Source organism: Arvicanthis niloticus, chromosome 10 (assembly GCF_011762505.2).
Source record: "Arvicanthis niloticus isolate mArvNil1 chromosome 10, mArvNil1.pat.X, whole genome shotgun sequence".
Lineage (NCBI taxonomy): Eukaryota > Metazoa > Chordata > Mammalia > Rodentia > Muridae > Arvicanthis > Arvicanthis niloticus.
This window is the reverse complement of record NC_047667.1, coordinates 20,601,894-20,624,367: the sequence shown is the minus strand read 5'-3', so window position 1 is coordinate 20,624,367 and position 22,474 is coordinate 20,601,894. Positions and strand designations below refer to the sequence as shown.

General features: G+C 40.4%; 1 protein-coding gene and 1 pseudogene across 9 annotated transcripts in view; both read left to right on the top strand.

Annotated features, from left to right (window-relative positions):
- Positions 1 to 22,474, top strand: part of Srgap2 (SLIT-ROBO Rho GTPase activating protein 2) — a 221,105-nt gene that overhangs the window by 79,238 nt on the left and 119,393 nt on the right. For 5 of the 9 annotated variants that reach the window (XM_034513584.2, XM_034513582.2, XM_034513583.3 and 2 more), the window contains exon 3: positions 10,067 to 10,259. In XM_034513584.2, coding sequence (XP_034369475.1) covers positions 10,067 to 10,259 — 193 coding nt within the window. Of the gene's footprint in view, positions 1 to 4,710; positions 4,733 to 10,066; positions 10,260 to 22,474 lie in introns of those variants that run through there. The other 4 variants (XM_076941129.1, XM_076941131.1, XM_076941130.1 and 1 more) reach the window with 3 other exon arrangements.
- Positions 266 to 506, top strand: LOC117716528 (NADH dehydrogenase [ubiquinone] 1 alpha subcomplex subunit 3 pseudogene; annotated as a pseudogene).

The window sequence follows — 22,474 nt, the reverse complement described above, 5'->3', positions numbered from 1 at the left end:
TGTACATGTGGTACACATAAATCCATGTAGGCACTCACACACATACCTAGAGTAAAACAAATAAAGCTTAAGAGACTCAGAATAGAGATTTTCTTTATACAATTTGGGGAAGTCTATGCTGCTCAAAAAGAAAATGAAGTTTCTTAGGCACTCAGTCTCTTTAGCCCAGTCATGGTGCTGACTGGTTTGTGTGTTTTACTCAAATTTATTCTGTTGTCTTGTTAAATATTAAAATCAGCTTTGGGCCCTTGTCACCAAGACCAAGATGGCTGGGAAAATCTCCACCTTCCTTAAGAATGCCTGGGCGAAGAAGCCAGTGCTGGTAGTGTCCTTCTGTGTCTGGGGCCTTGCTATAATTATCCCCATGGTTAGCCCCAACACCAAGTATGCAGGCCACACCCTACAACTGCCCAGTGCCTGTGAGAGATAATGGGAACATGCCTGATGTGCCCAGTCACCCACAGGAGTCTCTGGGCCCAAGCCTGGAATGGCTGAAGGACCTGTGAATGCTCCTGCTGATGGAAGAGGCCCCTTCCTTGTTGCCCTCCAATAAAAATGTGAAACACCCCCCCCCCCCCCGAAATAAAATCAGTTTTGACATAATCCTTGCCCAGTCTGGAGACACATAAGATCATTTAAATTATTTTTCCTATAATGCCCTTTAAAAATACAAGCATATACAAGGAGCCCGAGCCCCTTCCCACCCACCCACCCCCCCCCGGTGGAACCCACAGTACTCTGCTTTTATTTTCTTGATCTTTAATATCAGCAGTAACTTTTTAAGACATGTGAAATCATGACTAATTCTGCAGTAGTAGTATCAACATAAGTCACATACTCTATTCACAGACTTTAATTCCAGGCCTTCTTGTGTAAGGTTGATTGGCTTCTGTCAGCTCCGTTAGCCTAAGCCTGACTTATGACTGTGTGAGTTGACTGAATCCAGACTTAAGCTTTAATGTTTTGTATTTGGTTTTAATTTTATTTAGTTCAGTGTTTTTTATTCTAAGCTGACTTAGCTCTGAATTATGTTCTGGCCTCAAGTACATTCTAAATATTCCCATCTATGGATTTGAACAGGAGGATGTCTCCTCCCTTCCCCTTGAGGTGTGAAACAACCAGGAAAAGCATTTTCTTGTTTTTTTTTCTGGTGGCAGAGTTAAAGTTCTTTCTACTTGTGTTGATGAGGCATGTGGTTGAGACATAGCTTTTGGTATATAGTGGGTAGACAGGGCAGAAACACTTAACCACAGACTCTCAGATGGGGAAAAAGAAACCTAGGCCTAACTGTCCTGACTCATGCAGTTCTCTTCTGTTGCTGTAGTATCTAACTCACTGGACTGATCTGTTTGCAAGATCATAGCTTGTGGTCACTTCTCACTAACCTTTGGTTCACTGTGCTCCTCGTGCTTTGGAGGGATTTTGGTTTATATGGATGATGCAGGTTGAAGGAGTCATTAGAAGACTGCACCCCTGACCTCTCCAAAACGAAAATGGTTCATGCTTTCTTGTGTTTGGGCTCCCCCGAGGGCATGCTTACTATCTTTGAAAGTATTTTGCTGTGTAATGTCTATGTGTGACCTATAATGGTTTGCTATTGCTCTTAGGAGCAGTTCTGTGCTTATTCAGGATCTAGTATTGTCCAGCCCCAGCCCCGTGACTGCTGCCTCTTCTATCAGTCTGTCTTCATCCATCCTCTTACTTAAAGTTGGATGTTCTAGTTAGTCTGAATTTCTTCTATTATTTCAGTTTCTCCAATGTGTCTTTCTGTCGTTTTTCCTTTGGACCATTGAAATGCTCTTCCCTTTGGCTCAGGGAGCCTTTCCTGTACTCGTTTTCTGGGTAACCCCAGTCCTTGAAGTCTGGCTTCTGGAAGCCACTTCCTGAGTCTTGGACCAAGTAGGCTTGCTTCTTTTCCTAATAATGAGCTTACTCTGTTGTAGTTCCTTCTAACAGTTTGCCTTCTCTAGAGGACAACATTCCTTTGGAAGGCAGGCCCAGGAAGCTGCTTAAAAATGAGAGACTTATACTGTGCCATTTCCCAATATTTAAAAATTTATAAACTCTTCTCAGAATAATATCATTCCATGGTATCCCTCAGGAATTTTAATAAGTATTATCATTTTTATAAACTACAACAAAGATATAATTTAGGCAAAATTTTCTTTTAAAGTATATTGCAATACATATTTTAATATACTTTAAAATTTAATAACTTTTGTTATGCAAACCTATCTAGCAAGTGATATACACTATTTAACTTTTGAAATAAAATATGTGAATAAAGATTTATTTGTAAAAAATACTTTAAAGATATGTTTGGTTTGGATCAAATACATATTAATGTACTTAGAACTTGTTTTAAAAATTGTGACTGACATTATATTGCTGTGGGCTAGTTGTAGGTATGAGGACAGGATGTTTTCTTGATGGTACTGTGTGTCTGATTGACAAGGTCACTTTGAAGATTCTCATTGGCCTCTGTAATCTTGTGGTTCTGGTTATTACATGCTTAGAAATATAAGCATAGTGAAAGTGATACCCTTTATTTTCTACTTAAAGACTATCACAGACCATCACACTTGTACATTTGCAGGATGGTCACATGCTGGATGCTGGTAACACTCACCAAAGAGATTGTTACGGGAGCCTGGAAGACTTAGGGAAAACCTTGCTAATTTTTGCTTTGACTGGGAGAGTGTTCATGGTGCTTGGCCAGCTCTGGGGCAACTGAAACTTTTGTTTCATAAAGTTTTCTCTTAAGAACATTTCATTAATTATAAAATGCCCTGAGGGTATATACATTGAGCCCTTTTGTATCTGTCATAAATAATGGAAAGAAAACATTTGTCAGAATAGAGCAGAGCTAACTAGATAATGCATCTCTCACCTCTGAGTTCTTGTGGGGTTTCTTTTCAAAATTTTTAAAAGATTAATTTTTATTTTTTCTGTGTACCTATGTGAATATATGCTTTGTATATGTGTGTTTCTTTTTTTGTTTTGTTTTTTCCGAGACAGGGTTTCTCTGTGTAGTCCTGGCTGTCCTGGAACTCACTTTGTAGACCAGGCTGGCCTCGACCTCAGAAATCCGCCTGCCTCTGCCTCCCAAGTGCTGGGATTAAAGGCATGCGCCACCACCGCCCGGCTCATATGTGTGTTTCTACAAAGGCCAGGAAAGAGTGTCAGACTTCCTGGAAATGGAATTACAGAATATTATAAGCCATCTTACTGTGGGTGCTAGGAATGGAACTCAAGTTCCCTGTGACCTGCTGGGTTGTCTCTCCAGCCCTTTTTCCTTTTTAAAAGGAATAGCTATTGACTTTTGGGGGGTGTTCGTGAATAATCATGACAAAAAAATGGTGGGGAAAAAAAAAGGAATAAATTGTCCCAAATCATAAAATCAAAACAATTCTTTGTTCACTAAATGCATTGATATGTTGGTCATTAAAGCATCAAGGTTTAACAGGGAACAAAACAAATTCTGTGTGTCATCATGGGGCTTATGTCTAGTGAGTGGAGAGCACATACATACGTACGGAAGTTAGAGTGGAAATTAAAATGAACGTTAAGGTTGGGATTAGGGACCTCTCAGGTGGAATGACTGTGAAGGCTGCTTTGAGAAGATGGCCTCTGAGCAGGTAACTGACTAAGGTGAAGGAGCAAGGCATGCAAAAGTTGGCAAGTGTGCTTCAAGCTAGAGGAAGCAAATGTAAAAGCTTCCCTTGCTGGGGTAGAGGTGGGCGTGCATGTCTTAGGACCTGAGAGAACCCTGTGCCTGGGATCTGTAAGGATGAGTTCCAGAGACTGGAGCAGTAGGGCCCCGTAAGGGTTTAGAAAGTTTTCACCTTTTCTTCTATGGGAAGCCATCAGAGGATGATGAGTGGACCTGCCAGGTGTAAAATAGACTGCAGAGTAACAGGAGTGGAGAATGAGGAGCAAGGTAGGAACAGTGATTCAAAACGAACTGTGTTACTTTTACATAGCATGTAAGTAGAGAATGACGGGTGGCTAGGCTAAGAAGACATTGGATTCAGGATGCAATTTGAAGGCAGTTTCAGTTGACAGAATATGAAAGAGATGTCTCAGCAGTAACTGAAGGTTTTTGGTTCGGCAGATAAAAGAATTGCCATTATTGGGATAGGAACCAGGAGGGACAGTGGCCAGGCCTTGTGTCAGGAGTTATAGTTTGGGCTTAAGTTGTGGATACCTTTTAAGAGAACTAAGGAGAGATATTAAGTCGCTTCTAGGAGGCTGGAGGGGTCCAGATATTGATAGGAATGTGAAGGTCACCAGGCACAAAAGTGAAAACAGGAATTCCAGAAGCAGTTTTCTGTGCTCTGTTCAGTAGAGGGAAGTAATGAGGGGAAAGCTATTAGTTACATTCTTTGAGGGAGAGTGTTTGTTGTTTTCTAGTTTACTAAAAGCATAAAATAATAATCATTTAATAAAAATAAAATGTTTGTAATGACCGTAAAGAACCTCGGCTTGAGAGCTTAGCTACTCAGGTTCCACTTCTGAATCTACAACTAAACAGTGTGATATTCCCAGTACTCTTCTCTGGACTTTGCTTCTCACTTCTGCCCAGCAAGAATTTTTAAGAGCCCTGGAATTACTAAGTTTGTAGAAAGGCAAGTGAGCAGAGTAAAGAGCATGACTTGGCAGGGCATCCTGGCTTTGTCTCCTGGGGATCAGTTTGGTGAGGAACTGATTACTGTTGGGATCAGAAGTCTCAGTAAGTAATGGGGGAGAGAGCCTGCTGAAAGCCTCAATTGTAATCTTATATAACACCTTCTGGAAGGTACTGTGAATCAATATTCTTGAGGTAGCTGAGGTGACATCATATGTTTGTTAAAGGACTAAAAGCAGGTGAGGTAGATTTTGTGGAAAAGACTGGCAGTCAGGCCAGGTTCCCAGTGGGAAACACGGGCTAATATTAAGTTTCATGTTGGCAACAGAGCCTGTGGGAGTCTCAGCACCTGTCTCTAAGATGCCAGGGCACCAAGAAGGGAAGGATACACCTGTGGGACTTTTCTAAAGAATGTGTCTATTTTTTTCTAACCTGCCTTTTCACTCCCATTTTTCCCTGAAATATGTGGTATTTATGACTGAATTTGAGAAGGTTCTGGAATATGGGGATGAATTTTGGAAGGCCAAAGAAATGAACTCTTATTTCAGGATTAAAGCATTAGGGAACACAATCCCCATCTGAACCTTGATGAATTCACCAGGTGTTCTGTGAGTCGAGGACAGTTTCCAGAGGACTGGTTCATCTGTATTGGAAGGGGCTATCATTGGAAGGCTGCCCGAGTGTCAGGGAAGCAGAGCCTTGACTATTGTGGCTAAATGATCAGCATTGTCCAAGGATACCCGAACTGAAACCCGTCAGCATCTTTTCTAAGGAAGATATACATCTCCTTCTAACTCCCAAGACATGTGTAGTTAGCTGTGTCTCAGCTGTAACCAGGCATGGACAAAGAAGCAAAAGTGCCCAGGGGGAACTCTGTTGGCCATGTCTGCTGATCCTGAGTTTGGGCCTAAAACATTACTTGCTGTGGTTCAATCGGACATCCATTGAAAGTAGTAGAAAAATGATGTTCAGTGGAGTGTAGTCATGGCCAAGCTTGATGCCCAGACATACTGCTTGCACAATCTGCTATAGTAATATTCAATGCAGAACTAATTTCACCCTAAAAGTGGAGAAATAGAAACCAAGAATTCTTTATGGTGTCTATTTTGGGGCCATTTTCCTGTTAGTAGAAAGGAACTCAACCTCAAAAGAATACACTGAACCAGCTGGTAGAGTTAAATTCAAGTGTGTGTGTGTGTGTGTGTGTGTGTGTGTGTGTGTGAGAGAGAGAGAGAGAGAGAGAGAGAGAGAGAGAGAATTCACTTCTTTAAAGTGATTCAGTGTGTTTTCACATACTCACAAAATTGTGTAAAAGCAAACCAGTGGAGTTAAATTTTGACTTGAATCAATGAATGAAATAGCAAAGGTTGCTCTTGAGTACATGAAACTCACTTAAAAACTTCTTGCCAGGGAAGCTAATTTTTTTTCTTGTATCATTTTTAAATACAGTAGAAAAACAGTCAGTTATTTTTCTTAGTACTTACAGTTTGATTTCTGTTGTTGGTTATATTTGACTCTTAGGTCTTCACATTGGAATTTACTTCTGTGAGTTTGTTAGATAGGAAAGAATAGTCAAAGCATAACCAAGACTTAGGTGCCCAGGGGAGAGTACTTCTGGCACTCCTCCCTTCATGTAGCTAGTTCATGGTGACCTTAGTACTTGGTACTTTATAGATATCCGGGGAACTTTCATAGCTCAGAGGCAGCACTTTTAGAAAGTATAGCTTGGCTTTTCCCATATAGTCTAGAGAAAGAAACTACAAGAGCCCCATCATCTCCCTAGACTTCTCTGTGAACTACAAAGGAGACTTGTAAAGTCTTGATTTGGTATGGTAGAACATGATGTGAATAGTGTGTCTTTGAGTGTGTTCACATGTGCACAGGAGCACTTGAGCACACAGGGAACTTTGAGAAAATCTTGTGCTTTTATAAATTGCCCCTTTTTCTTTCTGCCCTATGGTCATCCAGAGTATGGAGGGGTCTCTGGCCTGGGCACATGGCCCAAGTGTGCTGACAATCAGTGCCCTATTGTTTCTTTTCCCTTATGGGCATGGACAGAGGCTGGCACAGCTGCCTTATTGAGGACCACTGTTTGTTGTAACAACAGCAGCAGTACATTCTGCTCTCCACAGAGCAGCCATTCTGTCTTGAAAGAGTGGACCTGAGGGTAGGGGTGGCTGGAATCTTTCTTACTGCCTTCCTCAATGTTCTGAGGATGATAATAAGGGGGAGGCTTCCTTCTAGGCATGTTGTAGGGGAGGGGTACTATATCATAAACCAGTGACAGGTGGTGTCTATTAGTAGTCTCTGCTGGATTGGGGTAGGGATATCATTTCTCCCCTTCCCTTCAGGATGTGCTAACAAAGGAAGGGAAGGACTTTATTTGAAGCTGCCATGGAGAACAGATCTAGGATATAGGGAAGGGGTCCGTCCAGTCTGCTTGTGGATTAGTCAAAATATGCAATGGCTTGTAAATCAGTGGCCTGGCCTAAACTTGATCATGGGGCCCTGAATCTTCCTCAGCAGGAAGACGAAGTTGAAATTCCAGAGATTAAAAAACCATTCACCCAGAAATACTGTCAATGGAGTGTCTGCCTCACAAGTCAGGAAAATGTCAAATTAGCTTTAGGCCTGACTTAGTTACTTTTCCTGGTGCTGTGACCAAGTATTTTGACAAAAGCAATTTAAAGAAAGATGGGGTTCTTTTGGCTCACAGTTGGAGGGACAGTCCTGTGGAAAGAAGTCAAGGCAGCAGGAGCTGGAAGCGGCTACTCATGTGTTTGCAGGCAGAAAGAAGAGAGCAGTGAATGTTGGGTTGCTTCCCCATTTTATTCAACTCAAGACCTTAGCCTGTGGAATGGTGGCACCGTCAGTCAAGGACTCTCCCAACCTAAATTAACTTAATTTACACTATACTTAGAGGCTTGTCTCATAGGTGATAATGAATAGATTCCATCAAGCATTGACACTGCCATAAGCCCTGTTAGTGATGTTTTGTATGGTTCTTCATTTATTACTTAATAAACTTTGAGGTTTTTCTCATCTGAAATATCGTAGAAGCCAGTAATGGAAATTAAATAAGCTGTAGTGTGTGTGTGTGTGTGTGTGTGTGTGTGTGTGTGTGCGCTCTTCATCTACATAATGAGTTTAGTAAGCACACACCCTTTTTGTAAGGCTTAAGAAGGAGGTGCAAGGATGGTTCATGCTATACTGCTTACTTATTGACAATTCAACATGGCATCTCATTCTGGTGAACTTCTAAGACATGTTGATATAGCTGACACATAGCACTTATCTCATGGATAGTACAATTTCAGAGCAGCCTACTTCTTGAATTACATTAGTATCATGGTACTTTGTCTATAGTTCCCAGAACAGTCTAGAATGTTTCTTTCTGCATCCCTGGCTAAGAGGTTATTGAGGTATAGTCTTAAGTGAGTCATAGTTGACTCAGAGGGTCTTGATAGCCTAAGTATACCTCCATTTCCCTTTGTGTCTTTGTTCCTGAACAGCCATTTTACTGTAAGAGATAATTCTTATTTAGTGGACAAGTTTTAAGTAATATTGATGCCCCACACATGCTCTCTACCCCCAATCTTCCTACCTACTTACTGCTAACCTTTTATAAATATGTATAAAGGGGGAAAAATGCATCCAGGAGTGATCATAAAAGGGATTTTACCCTTAAGAAATCCAGAAATATGACAGAAACTGTATCCCTTACATGACCTCTGAAGATCTTTTGTGCATGTGTTTGTGCGCACGTGCACACACACACACACACACACACACACACTCCTACATCCCCTTGTAATCAGACTCCAGAATACACAGAACAAGAGAGCTTTGATGAGTGATGATGTAGGCAGCTTTTCTGAAGCATTCTGCTTGCTCTAGACAATCCTACAGTGCTCAGTTTCAGTTCAGGTTGGGTTACGGAGGGCTGGCCAGCATTCGTGGTTGGCAGGAGAAAGATGAGGAAGAAGATTGCTCTTGGAGATTACCTAGGGTCACTTGCAAAGAGCTAGCTATGTCTGTCATAAACTGATACCTACAGAAACAGAAACTTTATAATAAAGAAGATAAGAATAGATTTTGGACTTTAAATATTCTAAGGCAAAACCCAGTCAATCCTCCTTGTACCTTTGTCAATCCTCATTGCTTTAGAAAGGAGTAACTACAAAGATTTCAGCATCATGGCCCTTATATTAAAATTTCATCTAGGGCTGAGATTCACTCCTCTCTTTCCCCATCTGCCAGTGCTATGGGAAATGAATTTGAAGCATGTGTCAGGAAAGGCATAATATAGATCCTTCTTTTCAACCTCCAGTTGTAGGCGTGCTTGGAGGTGAGTGTGCTGCCAGGGAAAGGGAATGAAGACAGTTGCTCTATTTTGATGTCAATGGGGAGTAGATGTAAACTAAGCTGGACGTGCACTGTGTACCTTCTCTCTGAGCAAGAAAGCTGCCCAGTGTTGGCAGGCTGTTTGCCACGAATACCAAATCTCTTATCAGTAAAACATGTATATTGTATTCAAGGCAGATCCAGTTTCATCTGAAGCTGCAGTTGCTGTGGTTCCCCAGTAATAGCATTGCTAGCCCTGTGTAGGAACTGGGTAGGACTCTGCCAAGCAGGAGTGTAACTGGACGTAGTTCTACCTCTGACAGAGCAGACTATGAGGCAGGTGGAACAAATGAGAAATGAGTGAAAAAGATCTAAGGCAGCTTATCATCATCATCATCATTTTTGCTGCTCCTTCACCTCTAAAGATAGGTTCTTAAAAATTCACATTCTTGATATTATAAAATATGAAACCAAGTGACCTTGAATGTGATTTTCTAGAAGTCATGGTGAATATTTTGTTCCTGGTTGCTGCCATTTGACTTGGAAAGGCATCTTTCTACCTCCATGAAAATATAATGACCCTTACCGTGCTTCATAGTTGCTGGAAAACATTTTGAAATGATGAGGAAAAGCATGAAAAATAAAGTTAGTCATTTGCCTGGATTTGAATCCGAGCTTACTGAAATTTAATAGAGTCTTCTTTAAGACTCAGTATTCAGTCTTTAAAATGGGCTTAGCATGATTCACCTGATTCTTCATTTGGGTTCCTGGCCAGAAAAGAACCTAAATCCTGATAGTGTTAGTTACAGTAAATTGTGTTGTAAATTTTTAACACTGAATATTATTTTGTCTCTTAGCAACTTATTCTAACTAATTGAACAGATTCTTGGTCACAAATTGTCTTCGGTGGTCCAAAAAGAGTTGTTAGAGGCTTTTAGAGGTGCTTCATATCATAGGGCCAATTTCATAGGCTATTTATTAAGGGCTTTGATACCCCAGGGTACAAGAAACAAGTGATTGGAAGGCAGGTAAGTATCTGTGTGCGATGTATATTTAGAGCTATCTGTCTGACCATATTTTTTTGCTTTCTTGCAGAGATCCGGGCTCAGCTCACAGAGCAGATGAAATGCCTAGATCAGCAGTGTGAGCTCCGGGTGCAGCTGTTGCAGGACCTGCAGGACTTCTTCCGCAAAAAGGCTGAGATTGAAATGGACTACTCTCGAAACCTGGAGAAGCTAGCTGAGCGCTTTCTAGCCAAGACACGAAGCACCAAGGACCAGCAATTTAAGTAGGGACTTCATGAAAATTGCTTTTAGAAACTTGCAGGGGGTACCACTTAGATCTAGGTTGATAACAAAGTTGTTGAAAGCCCTCAAGATTTCTTCCTTTATTATATTAATCTTAAATGGGCAGTTGTTTGTCTGAAACAGATCAAAATAAATGGGGGAGCCAAGCTAATGAGTTTTATTTATACCTTTTCCTGTGTGTGAGCCTCTGGTCTAAGGTGTATATGAGAGTGTGTATTTGTGTGTGTGTGTGTGTGTGTGTGTGTGTGTGTGTGTTATTAACATATGTACATATATATGGCTAACAATAGGTTTCATTATGACATATGCATGTATGTACTGTATTTCAGTTATACTTACTCCTGCCACTACCATCCCAGCATACTGCCCTCTCCTGCTTTCTCCTACTCGTACTAATTCCCTTCCTTTTCCTAGCTAGCCCCAAAGGGAAGGTCTCTTACACATTCATGCAAATAATACCTTATTGCACATTTCTCCAACTCCTTCATAGTGCCTTGAGATATGGCAGAGAGCAAGCATTTCCTTTCCATGTGGCATTTTAATTAGAATGAGGAGGTGGGGAGTAAACAAATTACAATCAGGTAATTCGAAGTTGAGGTGAGTGCTTCGAATGTGTAATATAGGTGGTGCAAGGACTGAAAAGGGGGCCGTTTCTATTCCTTTGACCATTACTTTATGTTTGATGTATTCCAGTTTATTCCTGTCTTGTCTTATGCTGAGTAATAATCTAGTTGTTAGGCCCCCTTTTAATTCCTACTAGGTACTGTGCTCTGTGCTCGTTCCTCAGCGAATAATATAAGCTTTGGAATACTTGGTTAATAGAGAAAAGAACTATAAACTATATAGGAAAGGGGGCTTTAATCGAGATAGGAGAAAATAGATATTTTTCAAAAGCAGTGAAAAACAAGGGTAAGTAAGTAGAATGGGTCCCAAAGGATAATGCTTTGACAGCAAGCATAGAATTTCACATTTGACATGCCCTGTGGTAATGAGTCCTTGAGGATATTATGTTGAGACAGACCCAAGGAAAAGTATGGGCAAATTTGTGTGTGTGTGTGTGTGTATGTATGTGTGTGTATTTAAATCCAAGAGGATATTAAGTTTGGGGGTACTGCATGTAGAATTGGATAGCATATGAAACAGAACAGTAGGCAGGTATTTGTGTTAGTCAGCTTTTGGTTACTGTGACCAGATAAGTAAAATATATAAACTATGTGGAGAAAAGTTTTTTTGCCTCATGGTTCCAGAAGGTCTCAGTCCATAGTTGTTTGATCCTATTTTGGGGGGCTTGTGGTGACATGTGACAAGAGCATGTGGGAGAGGTCTGTTCCTTTATGATGGTCAAGAAAAGAGAGATGATGGGGCTAGCAGTCCATGAAGGACAATCTCCTAGTTTATCTCCTTTTCCTAGGCCCTACCTCCTAAAGAATCTGCTGCTGTCCAGTAGTACCACAGCAGTAAACAAGCCTTTAACTCACAAGCCTTTGGTGGGTATTTTAGTCTTATATGATAGCACTATTCAAGAGTTATTTGAGAAATTGAACAGGATTGATAACCGATTAGATAAAATTGTACTGGTCAGAAGTAACCTGATGTCTCTAATCTGGAAACCAGAATAATTGTGGTGTCTTATAAATATGTAGGCATCAAGGAAGTGGGTGTTTTAAATAGTGACTCTGCTTTGAGCATGTTGAGTTTGAGGTATTGTAAAGATTTTAGGTTCCCAAGTTGAGATGTGGTACTGCCGAGCCAAGTGATTTTGAGTGGGGATATCTATTGAAATCTTTAGTGTAAACAATATTGTAAATGTAGATGAGAGAATAAGAGCCAAGAGCTAAATAAAACCTAAGGATTAGGAGACTTCCCAATATTGGGAGGCAGTAAACATTTTTGTTAGGAGAAAGGAAAGTGCCTAAAAAGAATGAGTAAGAAAGTTGGTCCTCCTCCCAGGCAGGAGGGAGGGTCCTGTGTCTCAGGGAACTAGAAATGTTTGAAGGAGTAGTTGACCAAGTCAATTTCAGCAGTTTCTTACTAATAATCTTGGGCTATAGGCATTTTGAGAGAAGCAGAGTACGAAGAGCCTGAAGGCTGGAGGGATGGCTTAGTGGTTAGGAGTGCTTGCTGCTCTTGAGAGGATCCAAGTTGGGTTCTTAGACCTGTGTCAGGCAGTTCAAACCATCTATAGCTCCAGAAACCTGTTGCCTTCTTCTGGCCTCTTTGGGTGCTGTACTCATTCACCTCCCCCCCCCCCCCACACACAACTAAATAAATAACTAACTAAATAAATAAAATCTTTTTTTAAAAAACAGCTTGGAAACCAAAAGCTTTCTTCTCTCAGAATAGGACATCTAAATAGCTGGTTTTTATAGGTCAAAAATGTTCACACGTACATGGTCCCGCATACTGGAAGAGGAGTTGGATGAGTCATATGGACAAATGCACTTAGTAAGGATAAGGTGATAACCCCCGTGAACATCTGAAGAATCCACAGAAGTGGCTAACTTCTGTCTGGTCTCACTAATGTGACCTCTGCTTCTCAGTTTAACACTACGGATAGAACCTTCATCTTCCCGTTTCCCCCTCATTTCTGCTATATGAAAGATAACCAAGTGCTCAGATGTTTGTGCACTATAGGCACTGCTGCAGAGACACTGCTCCTGCAACTGCACTGCCGTTTTATATAGGTAGCAGGAAAAAACATTGAACTTTTCATTTTTGATCTGTTCTTGCTTGCTTGCTTGCTCTTTTCCCTTCCTTCCTTCCTTCCTTCCTTCCTTCCTTCCTTCCTTCCTTCCTTCCTTCCTTCCTTCCTTCTTTTGATATAGAAAAGACACTTTAGGTGTGACTAGTTTGGTTAAGATAGGTGTGGCTGCTATAGTAGACTTTAAGTAATATTAGCTTACACAAGACAGGTGCAGAGTTTTCTATACATAACAGCCTATTAACCAATAGGACTGTGTCAGGCTCCTTATCTCACTCCTTGAGTGTTGTCCATTGCTGTGTAGCCCAAAGTAGCTCATTTCATCCATTGGGAAAAGCAACAGGGAAGAGGGAAACATGTCTTTATTCTTTAAAGGTATAGTCTGGAAACAGCACATACATGCCTTTAACTCATCCAGCTAGACAGTATAGTCACATGGTTATCTACACTGTAAGGGGAGCTAGATAAAATATTTACTAACTTGGGTGACCTAGAAAGTAGAGATTCTATCACTATAGAAGGGGAAACACATTGAGGGACAGTGTTTGCAACATTGCCCAAGTTTCATGGTATGTGGAAGGACAGGTGTGTGAAAGAACAATGCCACTAGATCATATAGAGAGCACATGAAAGAATGGGTTGTTCTGGTTGGAGGCCGAGGAAGACAACCTTTTGGAGGTGAAGTTCAGTGGTTAGGAATGGAAAAGTAAGACTGCCAAGGCTGTGTATTTTTTCCTAAATATTTAATAATTGAGACAATGGAAGAAGTTGGAGAAGGAAGCATTTTAGATAGAAAATAGTGCTACCAACAGCTCTGGGGTGAGAAAACTGTGCCTGGTAGATAACTTACCTGCTTTTCTAAACAAATGAATTATAACTATAATGAGTAAACCTGGAAACGTTGGTAGGCCAGAAGATTATAGAGGTTTATAAATACTTGCCAATAGATTTAGGGCTTTGTTCTGTAAGTATAGAGGAACCACTAACAATTTTTGAGCAAGGAACTGAATTATGTCCATGTTTTGTAAAAGACCTAGATGATTGTGGCTGGGGAGATGTCTCAGTGGTTTTGAACACTAGCTGCTCTTTCAGAGGACCCGGGTTCAATTCCCATCACCCACATGGCAGCTTACAACTGTCTATAACTCCCCATCCAGTGGATTTGACACCCTCATATACACACCACACATATACATGCAGGCAAAACAGCAATGCAAAGAAAACAAAAATAAATAAATCACTTTAAAAGGAAAGAAAGAAGCAAACAAAGAACCAAGATGAAAGGACATAGTAGGGAGATAGGGTAGTCCAGTGGTGAGGGTAGTAATATGATCAAAATGAAAGTCATGCCCTTGGGAATAGAAAGCTGGAGCAGAATGTGAAGGCAAGAATCACCTAAGTCAAACAAGCTGGGACTGAGAAAGCACTTTTTGATTTTCTGAACTTTGGAGTAGGAAGTGTACTGTGTCTTCATTCAGCCAGCAAACTGTAGCCTCAATTTTGCTGACTCTGTGACTGGTCTCAGAATAGCTCATTCTCAGCAGGCACTTGTCACTTCCCCCAGAGCTGTAGCAGCTGTTGGCCCAGTAATGCCATGAATTTGTCTGCCTGTGCTGCCAGGAGAACAGCTGCCAGCAGCAGCTCAGGATAGATCCCGCTCTGGGATGTGGAGTTCATTCAACTTGGGATGGAGCAGGTTGGCCAGGACTGAAGACAGTACACATGGATACATCCCACCCTTTTCCAGGCCAGTCTCTTACTCTGGCTCCATTTCAGCCAGTCATCCTGGGTTAGGATGGTTATTTTGTTACAGTTTTAAGTAGCTGCATTTAGGGCAAATGTTGCTGAACTCCTTATTATCATCTTCTTTTGGAAAAAAATTTCCCCTGGAAAGTCATTACCCTGTCACCCTGTGACTGTGCTTTCTGTTCTTTGTTCCTGTTCACCTTTTGTCCTTCCCCACATGGCTCAGTAAAGATATCCTCATTAAAGCCCATACAGCATGACTCATGTAAAATCTGACCTGATGGTCCAGCCCTCTGTCCCAGACAGTGAGAGAAGCTGTAGACAACTAGACTGATTATTTTATTCTACCTTCTGCTAGGTAATGTGGCCTCCCGTCCCCTTCCCCTGATTGTTACAGCCTTGTTTGATTAAAAGTGGAGATAAAATGTTATGTGACAGTAGGAAGCCTTCCTATGGAAGATGTTTTGGCTTTTTCTTTGGCCCTTTGAAGAGCATAAATGTATTCCTATTTGTTGTTGAGCCTTTGACTGTCTCTTTAAGTGGAATTTGTGTTAATATTGCCCCACGGGATTCTGAAGGATTCTAATTAATAATGTTCTGGCTTTTCTTTTCTTCTTTTCTTCTTTTCTTTCACCAGGCTTGCCGTAAATTACTTTTCAGCTCATTTAGTTTTGATCTTCTGCTTTTAATAACTAATGTCTTTGTTTTAATTTGAGGTAGTTTCTCTCCCCCGCCCCACCCCATGTGGAGTTTTAGAGAAACACTATGCTTGGCTATCCTGCTGTGCTCCTTACACAGACCTTATGCTATTTTATAGCCTGTTGTCAATATTTTCCCATCTTTTCCTTCTCCTTAATAAATATTTGTTGGACATTTTAAAATTATGTTCTAGACTCTTAAAGAAGGGAGCCCAAAGAAATTGAAGGGTCCTTAACTTAGGATGCTCTGCCCAAAAAATAACCCAATATTTTATTTTTGCTAACATTAAGTTAGCAGTACATGAAGGTGGGTGCATGGAAAGTAACTCTGCCTACTTGATGTTTGTGAGTTGTTACTCTTGAGAAGGTCGCAAGAGAGCCTGGCCTTGAGATCTCATGAACTAGTAGAGGCTGGAGATTTGGCTGAGCAGTTAAGAGCACTGGTTGTTCTTCCAGAGGACCCAGCTTCAGTTCCTGCCACCCACACAACCTCTGCAATTCCTGTTCCATAGGATCTGATGCCCTCTTTTGACCTCTGGGGCATCAGGCACATACATTATATATAGACATGCATGCAGGCAAAGTACTCAAACACATAAAAAATAGAAAATAATAGAATTTGATATTTAACTTTCAGTACTCCCTTCAGTGAAAGAGTAAATGGACAATTAATTAAAATTCTTGTAGAGTTCTTGGTCTTGGTCTTAGGCCTAGTCTATGCATCTACAAGTTGCTGTAGGTGCGTTTCTTCTTTCTGCTAGTGGAGTCTTCCTTCAAAGTCAAGTTCACACTTATTTGCTACTCTCACAAGATGATGTTGAGTTGAAAAGCAGAGTCAGTTGGCCTTAGAGAACATTATAGTCTGGTTGCAAGTGAGAGAAAAGTGGAGAACCAGCGAAAACGAATTCTCCTTGAGAACCTAAGGAGGGCAGTAGTAGGAAAGATAAATTTTCTAGAAGGGAGAACTCCCTGACTCCTTGGGACTTGCACATCATTCATTCATTTTGGACATATTTGGCAATTGTTGTTTCCCCCAGGAAAGTTTTGCCCAGATGTAGCAGCATCTGGTGTTAAGCATGGGTTGGCTTCCCTTCCCTGTGGCTCAAGTTACTTTTCTTAAGAAATTAACAGGAAAGTTCTTGGTATGTTTTTCACTAGCCCATCCCATATAGAACTTTAGATGATGGTCCATCCTATTTAAAGATGGTGTTGACAACTGGCAAAAGAAGAAGAGACTTTAGAATGCTCAGTCCTAAGTGAGGCATATATTCTGCACTCCCTCCTTCTAAAGCTCAGGGATCACTGCAGAAGATGGGCTGGAAAGATTGTAAGAGCCAGAGGATGACTATAAGAAAACAGCAGCTGCACATCTGAACTCAATGCAGTTGTCACAATATATACACAATATATACAATATATACAAGACCTGTGCAGACCAGATCAGACCAAACCCCAGTGAGGAGATGGGAGTTGGACACAAAACCCCACTCTTTGCCATGAAACCACTGGCAATTGTTAACAGCTGGGAGCAGGAGAGACAGTTTTCTCTGAGTGTAGCTCCTAGTAAGTTACCATGCTCCAGTGAAGACCATACATCCAAGAATACTTGAGCAGCACAGCACAAATTGGTCTTGATTTTTTTTTTTAAAATGATGCCAAGTTGGGTGGATAAGGACAGGAATAGAATAGATCTGGGAAGAGTTGAAAGGGTGAATGAAACAGATATGGAATTCTTAAAGAACTAATAAAAAATGAAAGGTATTGAGAGGGCTCCTTACACAGGATAAAGGAGGATGGGAGTCATCAGAAGACAACTTGAGTGTGGACTCAAGAAAGGTTGGTTGACCAGTCTTTGGAATCGAAAAATAATTTTGGTATAAGCTTTTTGGAAAGGTTTGCAAAGTAGTAGAAAAACAAAACAGAAGCCCCAGAGCTTTGAACCAGGTAAACTTGATCTCTACTGCTTATAGCTATGTGACCTTGAACTAGTAATTAAACCCCTTTCAAGCCTCGGTTACCGCATCTCTGAAGTGTTGTTGTCATGACTGGATATAGTATGGGGAGTACTAGGCTAGCACCTGCACTTAGTAGGTACTCAGTAGAAATTAGCTGATAAAATTACCAACATCACAGAAGAGTGTAGCAAGAACCTGTTGGGTTTTCTGCAAAGAGCAGTGAGACCTGATTAGGTAGACAACCATTTCTGTTCAGCCTCCTGCAGTGCTTTCTATGGAGACCAGTAGGCCAGTGCAGCAACAAGTCAGCCATGGGGGAAACAGAATATGGTTACTGGGTTCCAGGTCTCAGGAAGCTTCCACACTTCTTTATTTCATCCTCCTGGGATAGAGAATGATAGAGGGCAGGTCAACAGCAAAGCATGCTTTTATGAGCATTTGGGAGGATGCTGGACTTCCAAGAGCTTCCTATGCTTCCTAGGATCTGACACTAAAGGGTCAGCAGACCACACTCAAGCTTTTAATTCCTCAGGCAGTAGCATGCCCTTTGACAGCAATACAGAGGGACAGGGAAATTATAGGAGTCTCTACTCCTATAAGTATTGCAATAAACCCAGGGAGCAGTATGAATCTCCATCTCTGGATCTTTAATTCTTAAGAACTCACAGCCAATTAGATGCTTTGTCTTTGACACAGTTCTCTTCTAAAAACAAAAGCCATGACTTGGTATTGGGAGTTGACTGTGTGAAGTGGGCGGGCTTCCAAGAGAAGAAGAAAAGACAGCTTCTGCTATACAGACTTTATTTTTTTATTGTTGATTGGGGAGAGCCAGGCAGGCAGTAAGAGAATAATAGCACACATATCCACACAGGCACATGAATCTAAAAATAGAATCCTATTTAAAGCAGGTACCAGTAGTTCCTGAGAAGGGAGGGAAGGTGGAATATTCAGGCAAGGACTCATGCTTGGTTCAGTTACTGAAAGGTGGAAGATAGCACAATTAGGTTCTCAATTAAATTTGGTCCCATGTTAATTGAAGTAAAGACTTGAATATCTAAATCCTGTGCTGTGCTGAAGTATCATACTGTGAGGAGATGCAGAATCACGAAGGAAGAGCTCAGTGTTAATGAAGGATTTAAGTAGGTTGAGAAAAAAAAAAGAGTTTGGATTTTTCATTGCAGCAAGATAATTTTATTCTGTTAGCTTCTGTTTCTTCTACTTACTGACCCACTGCCCCCTTGGGTTTGACATTCCAGAAGGATCAATGAAACAGGTTTGCATCTTAACATTTTTGCCATACTGGTTAAGGACTTGTGATTAAAATGAACCAAACAAACTAGGATTGTATTCAGTGGTAAGATGCTGAGCTGTATTAACCTATTTCTGCTTAAGTGATTGGAACAGGGCATCCTTGCATGAAATTCAGACATCCCTCCCTGGCAGCCTCTGGTGTTAAAGTAGAGGTTGTAGAACAAGTCTGGCAGCTCTCAGTCTGAACCTTTGTAAACAACAGATGTTCCTAACTAAGTTCTAGGGGTGGAGGTTGAGGTTTCTGTTGATGCTTGAAATTCTTTGAATTTATAGGCAGCATCTCCGGGATTCAGCGAAAGGAGGAAGTTGTAAGGGACTGATTTTGCAATGTACAGGTGGAAATGCCTCTGACAGATTTCCTTGGAACATAAAGCACTATTGAATGGACTCTGAATAGAGAGAGAGAGGTACCCAGGGAAGCAGCACAGTTAGGAAAGGCTGAGCTTCAAAGGTATATTGATTTCCTGCCTTCTTCCCCTTCAAGCTTGCTCATTTGTACACATGTGACTTTGTTAGCCCCTTCCTTGTATGGATAGAAATGTGTGCCCTTCCCACCTCAACATATTCTGACAGCTGCACGGCACAGACTTTCATTAGTACCTCCAAAGGAGTTTGGATCTTACAGTGTGCAGATTTCTGGGTTATGGGGTTTTCTAGGATTTTTTTTTTTTTTTTTTTTTTTAGGTCAGCATCTCACTCTTGAACCCAGGGTCCTTCGTAGGCTGAGTGCTGGGATTGCAGGCCTGCACCACCACGTGGCACTTTTCTTGGATTCTGAGCTTATTTTTTGTACTTTGTCAGTGCTGATTTTGTAAGATGCCCATTGCACCATTAATCACCATCAGTTGTAGATAGTGAGACTTACAGCAGCTTCAGTTCTGCCCCTCTCTCTTTATATGTGTAACCTAAGCCACACATATGCACATATGCTAAGCAGGTGTTCTGCCTCATTTCCAACGAGGGCTGCCTTTTCTTTATTCCTATCACCCAGACTCCAAGTACATGTACTAAGCAAGATGATTGCTTAGAAACCTTATACTTCACAATATAGTCAGGAAAATCAGAATGGAAAGTATATGTATGCAGTATATAATACAGAATTAAAATATTCGTAGAAAGGTTCTTACTTTTAATCAAATGAAGAAAAGACAATATATCAGGTTTGGGCAAATATTTGTGCCACTCTAGTTAGCCAGAAACAACTGTTTTCAAAATCTTTGGTTAAAGCCATTTGTTGTTGGGGGCTATTATATTAACAATTCTCTCATATTGTTAATGATTCTGGAAAGCAGGTCACTGGTTGTTTTGTCCAGAAGTATAGGAAATAAGTGGTATTTCCCAGTTGGCTTATTTTTTTAAGCAAACATTAACGGACACTTACTATTTGCTAGGGATCTGCCAGGAATGAAATAATAACTAAATTATGCTGACATTTTAATTAATGGAGGTTACTGATTAATGTGAAATAGTGTAAGTATGTGTGTGTACATTTTTGTGTTCTGATAAGGCGTGGAGTTCAAGATGAGGAGCCAAGAATGTTGAGGGATGCTTTTAGACACTTGAATAAACACTTGGCTTCATTTCATCATCAACAATGACTAATTCTGCACAGATTCTGCACAGGTTCTAGAGTCAGAAAGATGACTGGCCTCCTTTTTTTGCAGGAGGCTCATGGTGTCATGTGGGAGATAGGCTTATACAAAAAAAAAAAAAAAAGTGACATACACTTACTGCCAAAGTAGAGATACAGAAAATGGCTTCACTTTCTTCCAGAATGGAATCCTTGATAATTTTTTTTATTTTGACATATTTTATAATTATAGAAAAAATTGTAGGAATATCACAAAAATATCATATACCATTTTACACACATTGAAAGTAAGGTTAATATAGCACATATTTGCTTTACGTACTTCTCTTTCTTCTCACGTGCAATTTACAGTGTTTGTATTCCTGAGACACTTCAGAGTAAGTCTGCTGGCATGATGCCCTCTTATCCCTATGTGCTTTAGTGGGTGTCTGCTAAAACTGTAATTGTTTTCTAACATAATCACAGGATACTTGTCAAAATCAGACCATGAGGTTCACCGTGATAATACCTAATCCATAGCCATCGAGATTTTACCAGTTATTTGAAAAGGAAAGTTCAAATTGTGTAGGTCATAAGTTGTCTTGTCTCTAAATGTCATTTAATGCAGAATAAATCCCTGTATTTTATTACACTGACTTTGTTTTTTGAACATTTGACCCAAAAATTACTACTTAATTTGCTATTTCTAGAATGAATTCTTTTTGTTTGTTCTTCTTGTTGTTGCTATTGTTTTGAAACAGGGTTTCTCTGTGTGGTGATGGCCATCCTGGACCAGACTGTCCTCGAACTCAGAGGTTCGCCTGCCTCTGCCTGTGCCCCTGCCTCCTGAGTGCTTGGACTAAAGGCAAGCATCACCACTGCCCTTAATTTTTTATCTCTAGTCTTCTAGTAATACCATCTGTGATTTGATTCAGGTAACATGCGTAGGTAGGAGTGCCATAGAGGTTACTCTCACGGTTTTCTCAGTGTGCCATGTCACTTGCTGGTGATTTACTCTGTTACTTCTATGTTAAAGTGGTATCTTTCAGGTTTCTCTATCTTTGCTGTAATTCTTAAATCTACTCGGTCTGTGCTTTGAAATCAAAGGACATGTGGAGACATACTTTTCATCTGCGTATAAATACTAGTAGTTTTGGTACTCCAAACTAATAGTACCAATCTATCAGAGGAGGAGGATGGTTACCAAAAAGTCATTTTCCTAATTCCTCTAATTCTGTCTACGTTTTCCAGGTGAGATTTTGTAGAAGCAGTGATGTCCCACCACATCCATTTTTTTTTTTTGGTCTTTTTTATATCAATGTGAACTGGTAGATACCTATTTCCTTTAATAGTTTATGATCCCTGAATATTTTTATTTACCTTCATGTTCATGGTGTCCTATACTTGATTGCTGGAGTCAGTCAGATTGGAATCCGTGGCCTTATGACATGTCTCCTTATCATTTCTCTGAGTACTTTTATACAGTGTAGCGTAAGATGGTCCAGGCTCAGACTGAATGTTCCTTATTTCTGCTCTAGAAAGCCGTTTCTTTAGAGAGTGCCAGTTGCATTTAGTATGGAATTAAATCTAGAAACAACAGTTGCTTATGCATGCAACTGTTTTACTGGAGTTTAACTATTTAGAGTCTCTGTCAGCAAAGGTAGTAGACAGATGTAAGTCCAGAAACCAATACCCGAGTACTTCTACTTTTTTTTTCTCCATTTATATTTAGATGCTCTTCTACTTATGACCAGATAACATTCTGATAAATTCCTAGTAAGCTGGAAATGTAAGTTTAAAGTGCATTTAATATACTTACTAAACTCCATAACTTAGCAATGTAGCACACTTTGGAGTATTATTTACACTTGTGATCACATGTTGGCCACTGACCATAATCACCAAAGAGAGTCATACTGCACATAGCTATCCAGGAAGAGATTAAAATTCAAAATTTGAAGTATAGTTTCTACTGAATGCTTATTGCTTCGACACCATTATGAAGTAAAAAAAAAAAAAAAGCTTTGTCATCATTAATCCAAACTTATATTAGACCGTGTGAGTTCTCATTGATCATCAGTTCTGTTTTAGTGCCACATGTTTTATTTAAATGTCTCCACTGTCCATATTTGTAGTTTTCTTCTGAGCAGTGAGGAATCTGGTCCTACTATCCATAACATATTAATTAGTTATTTATTCCTGGACTGAACAGAAT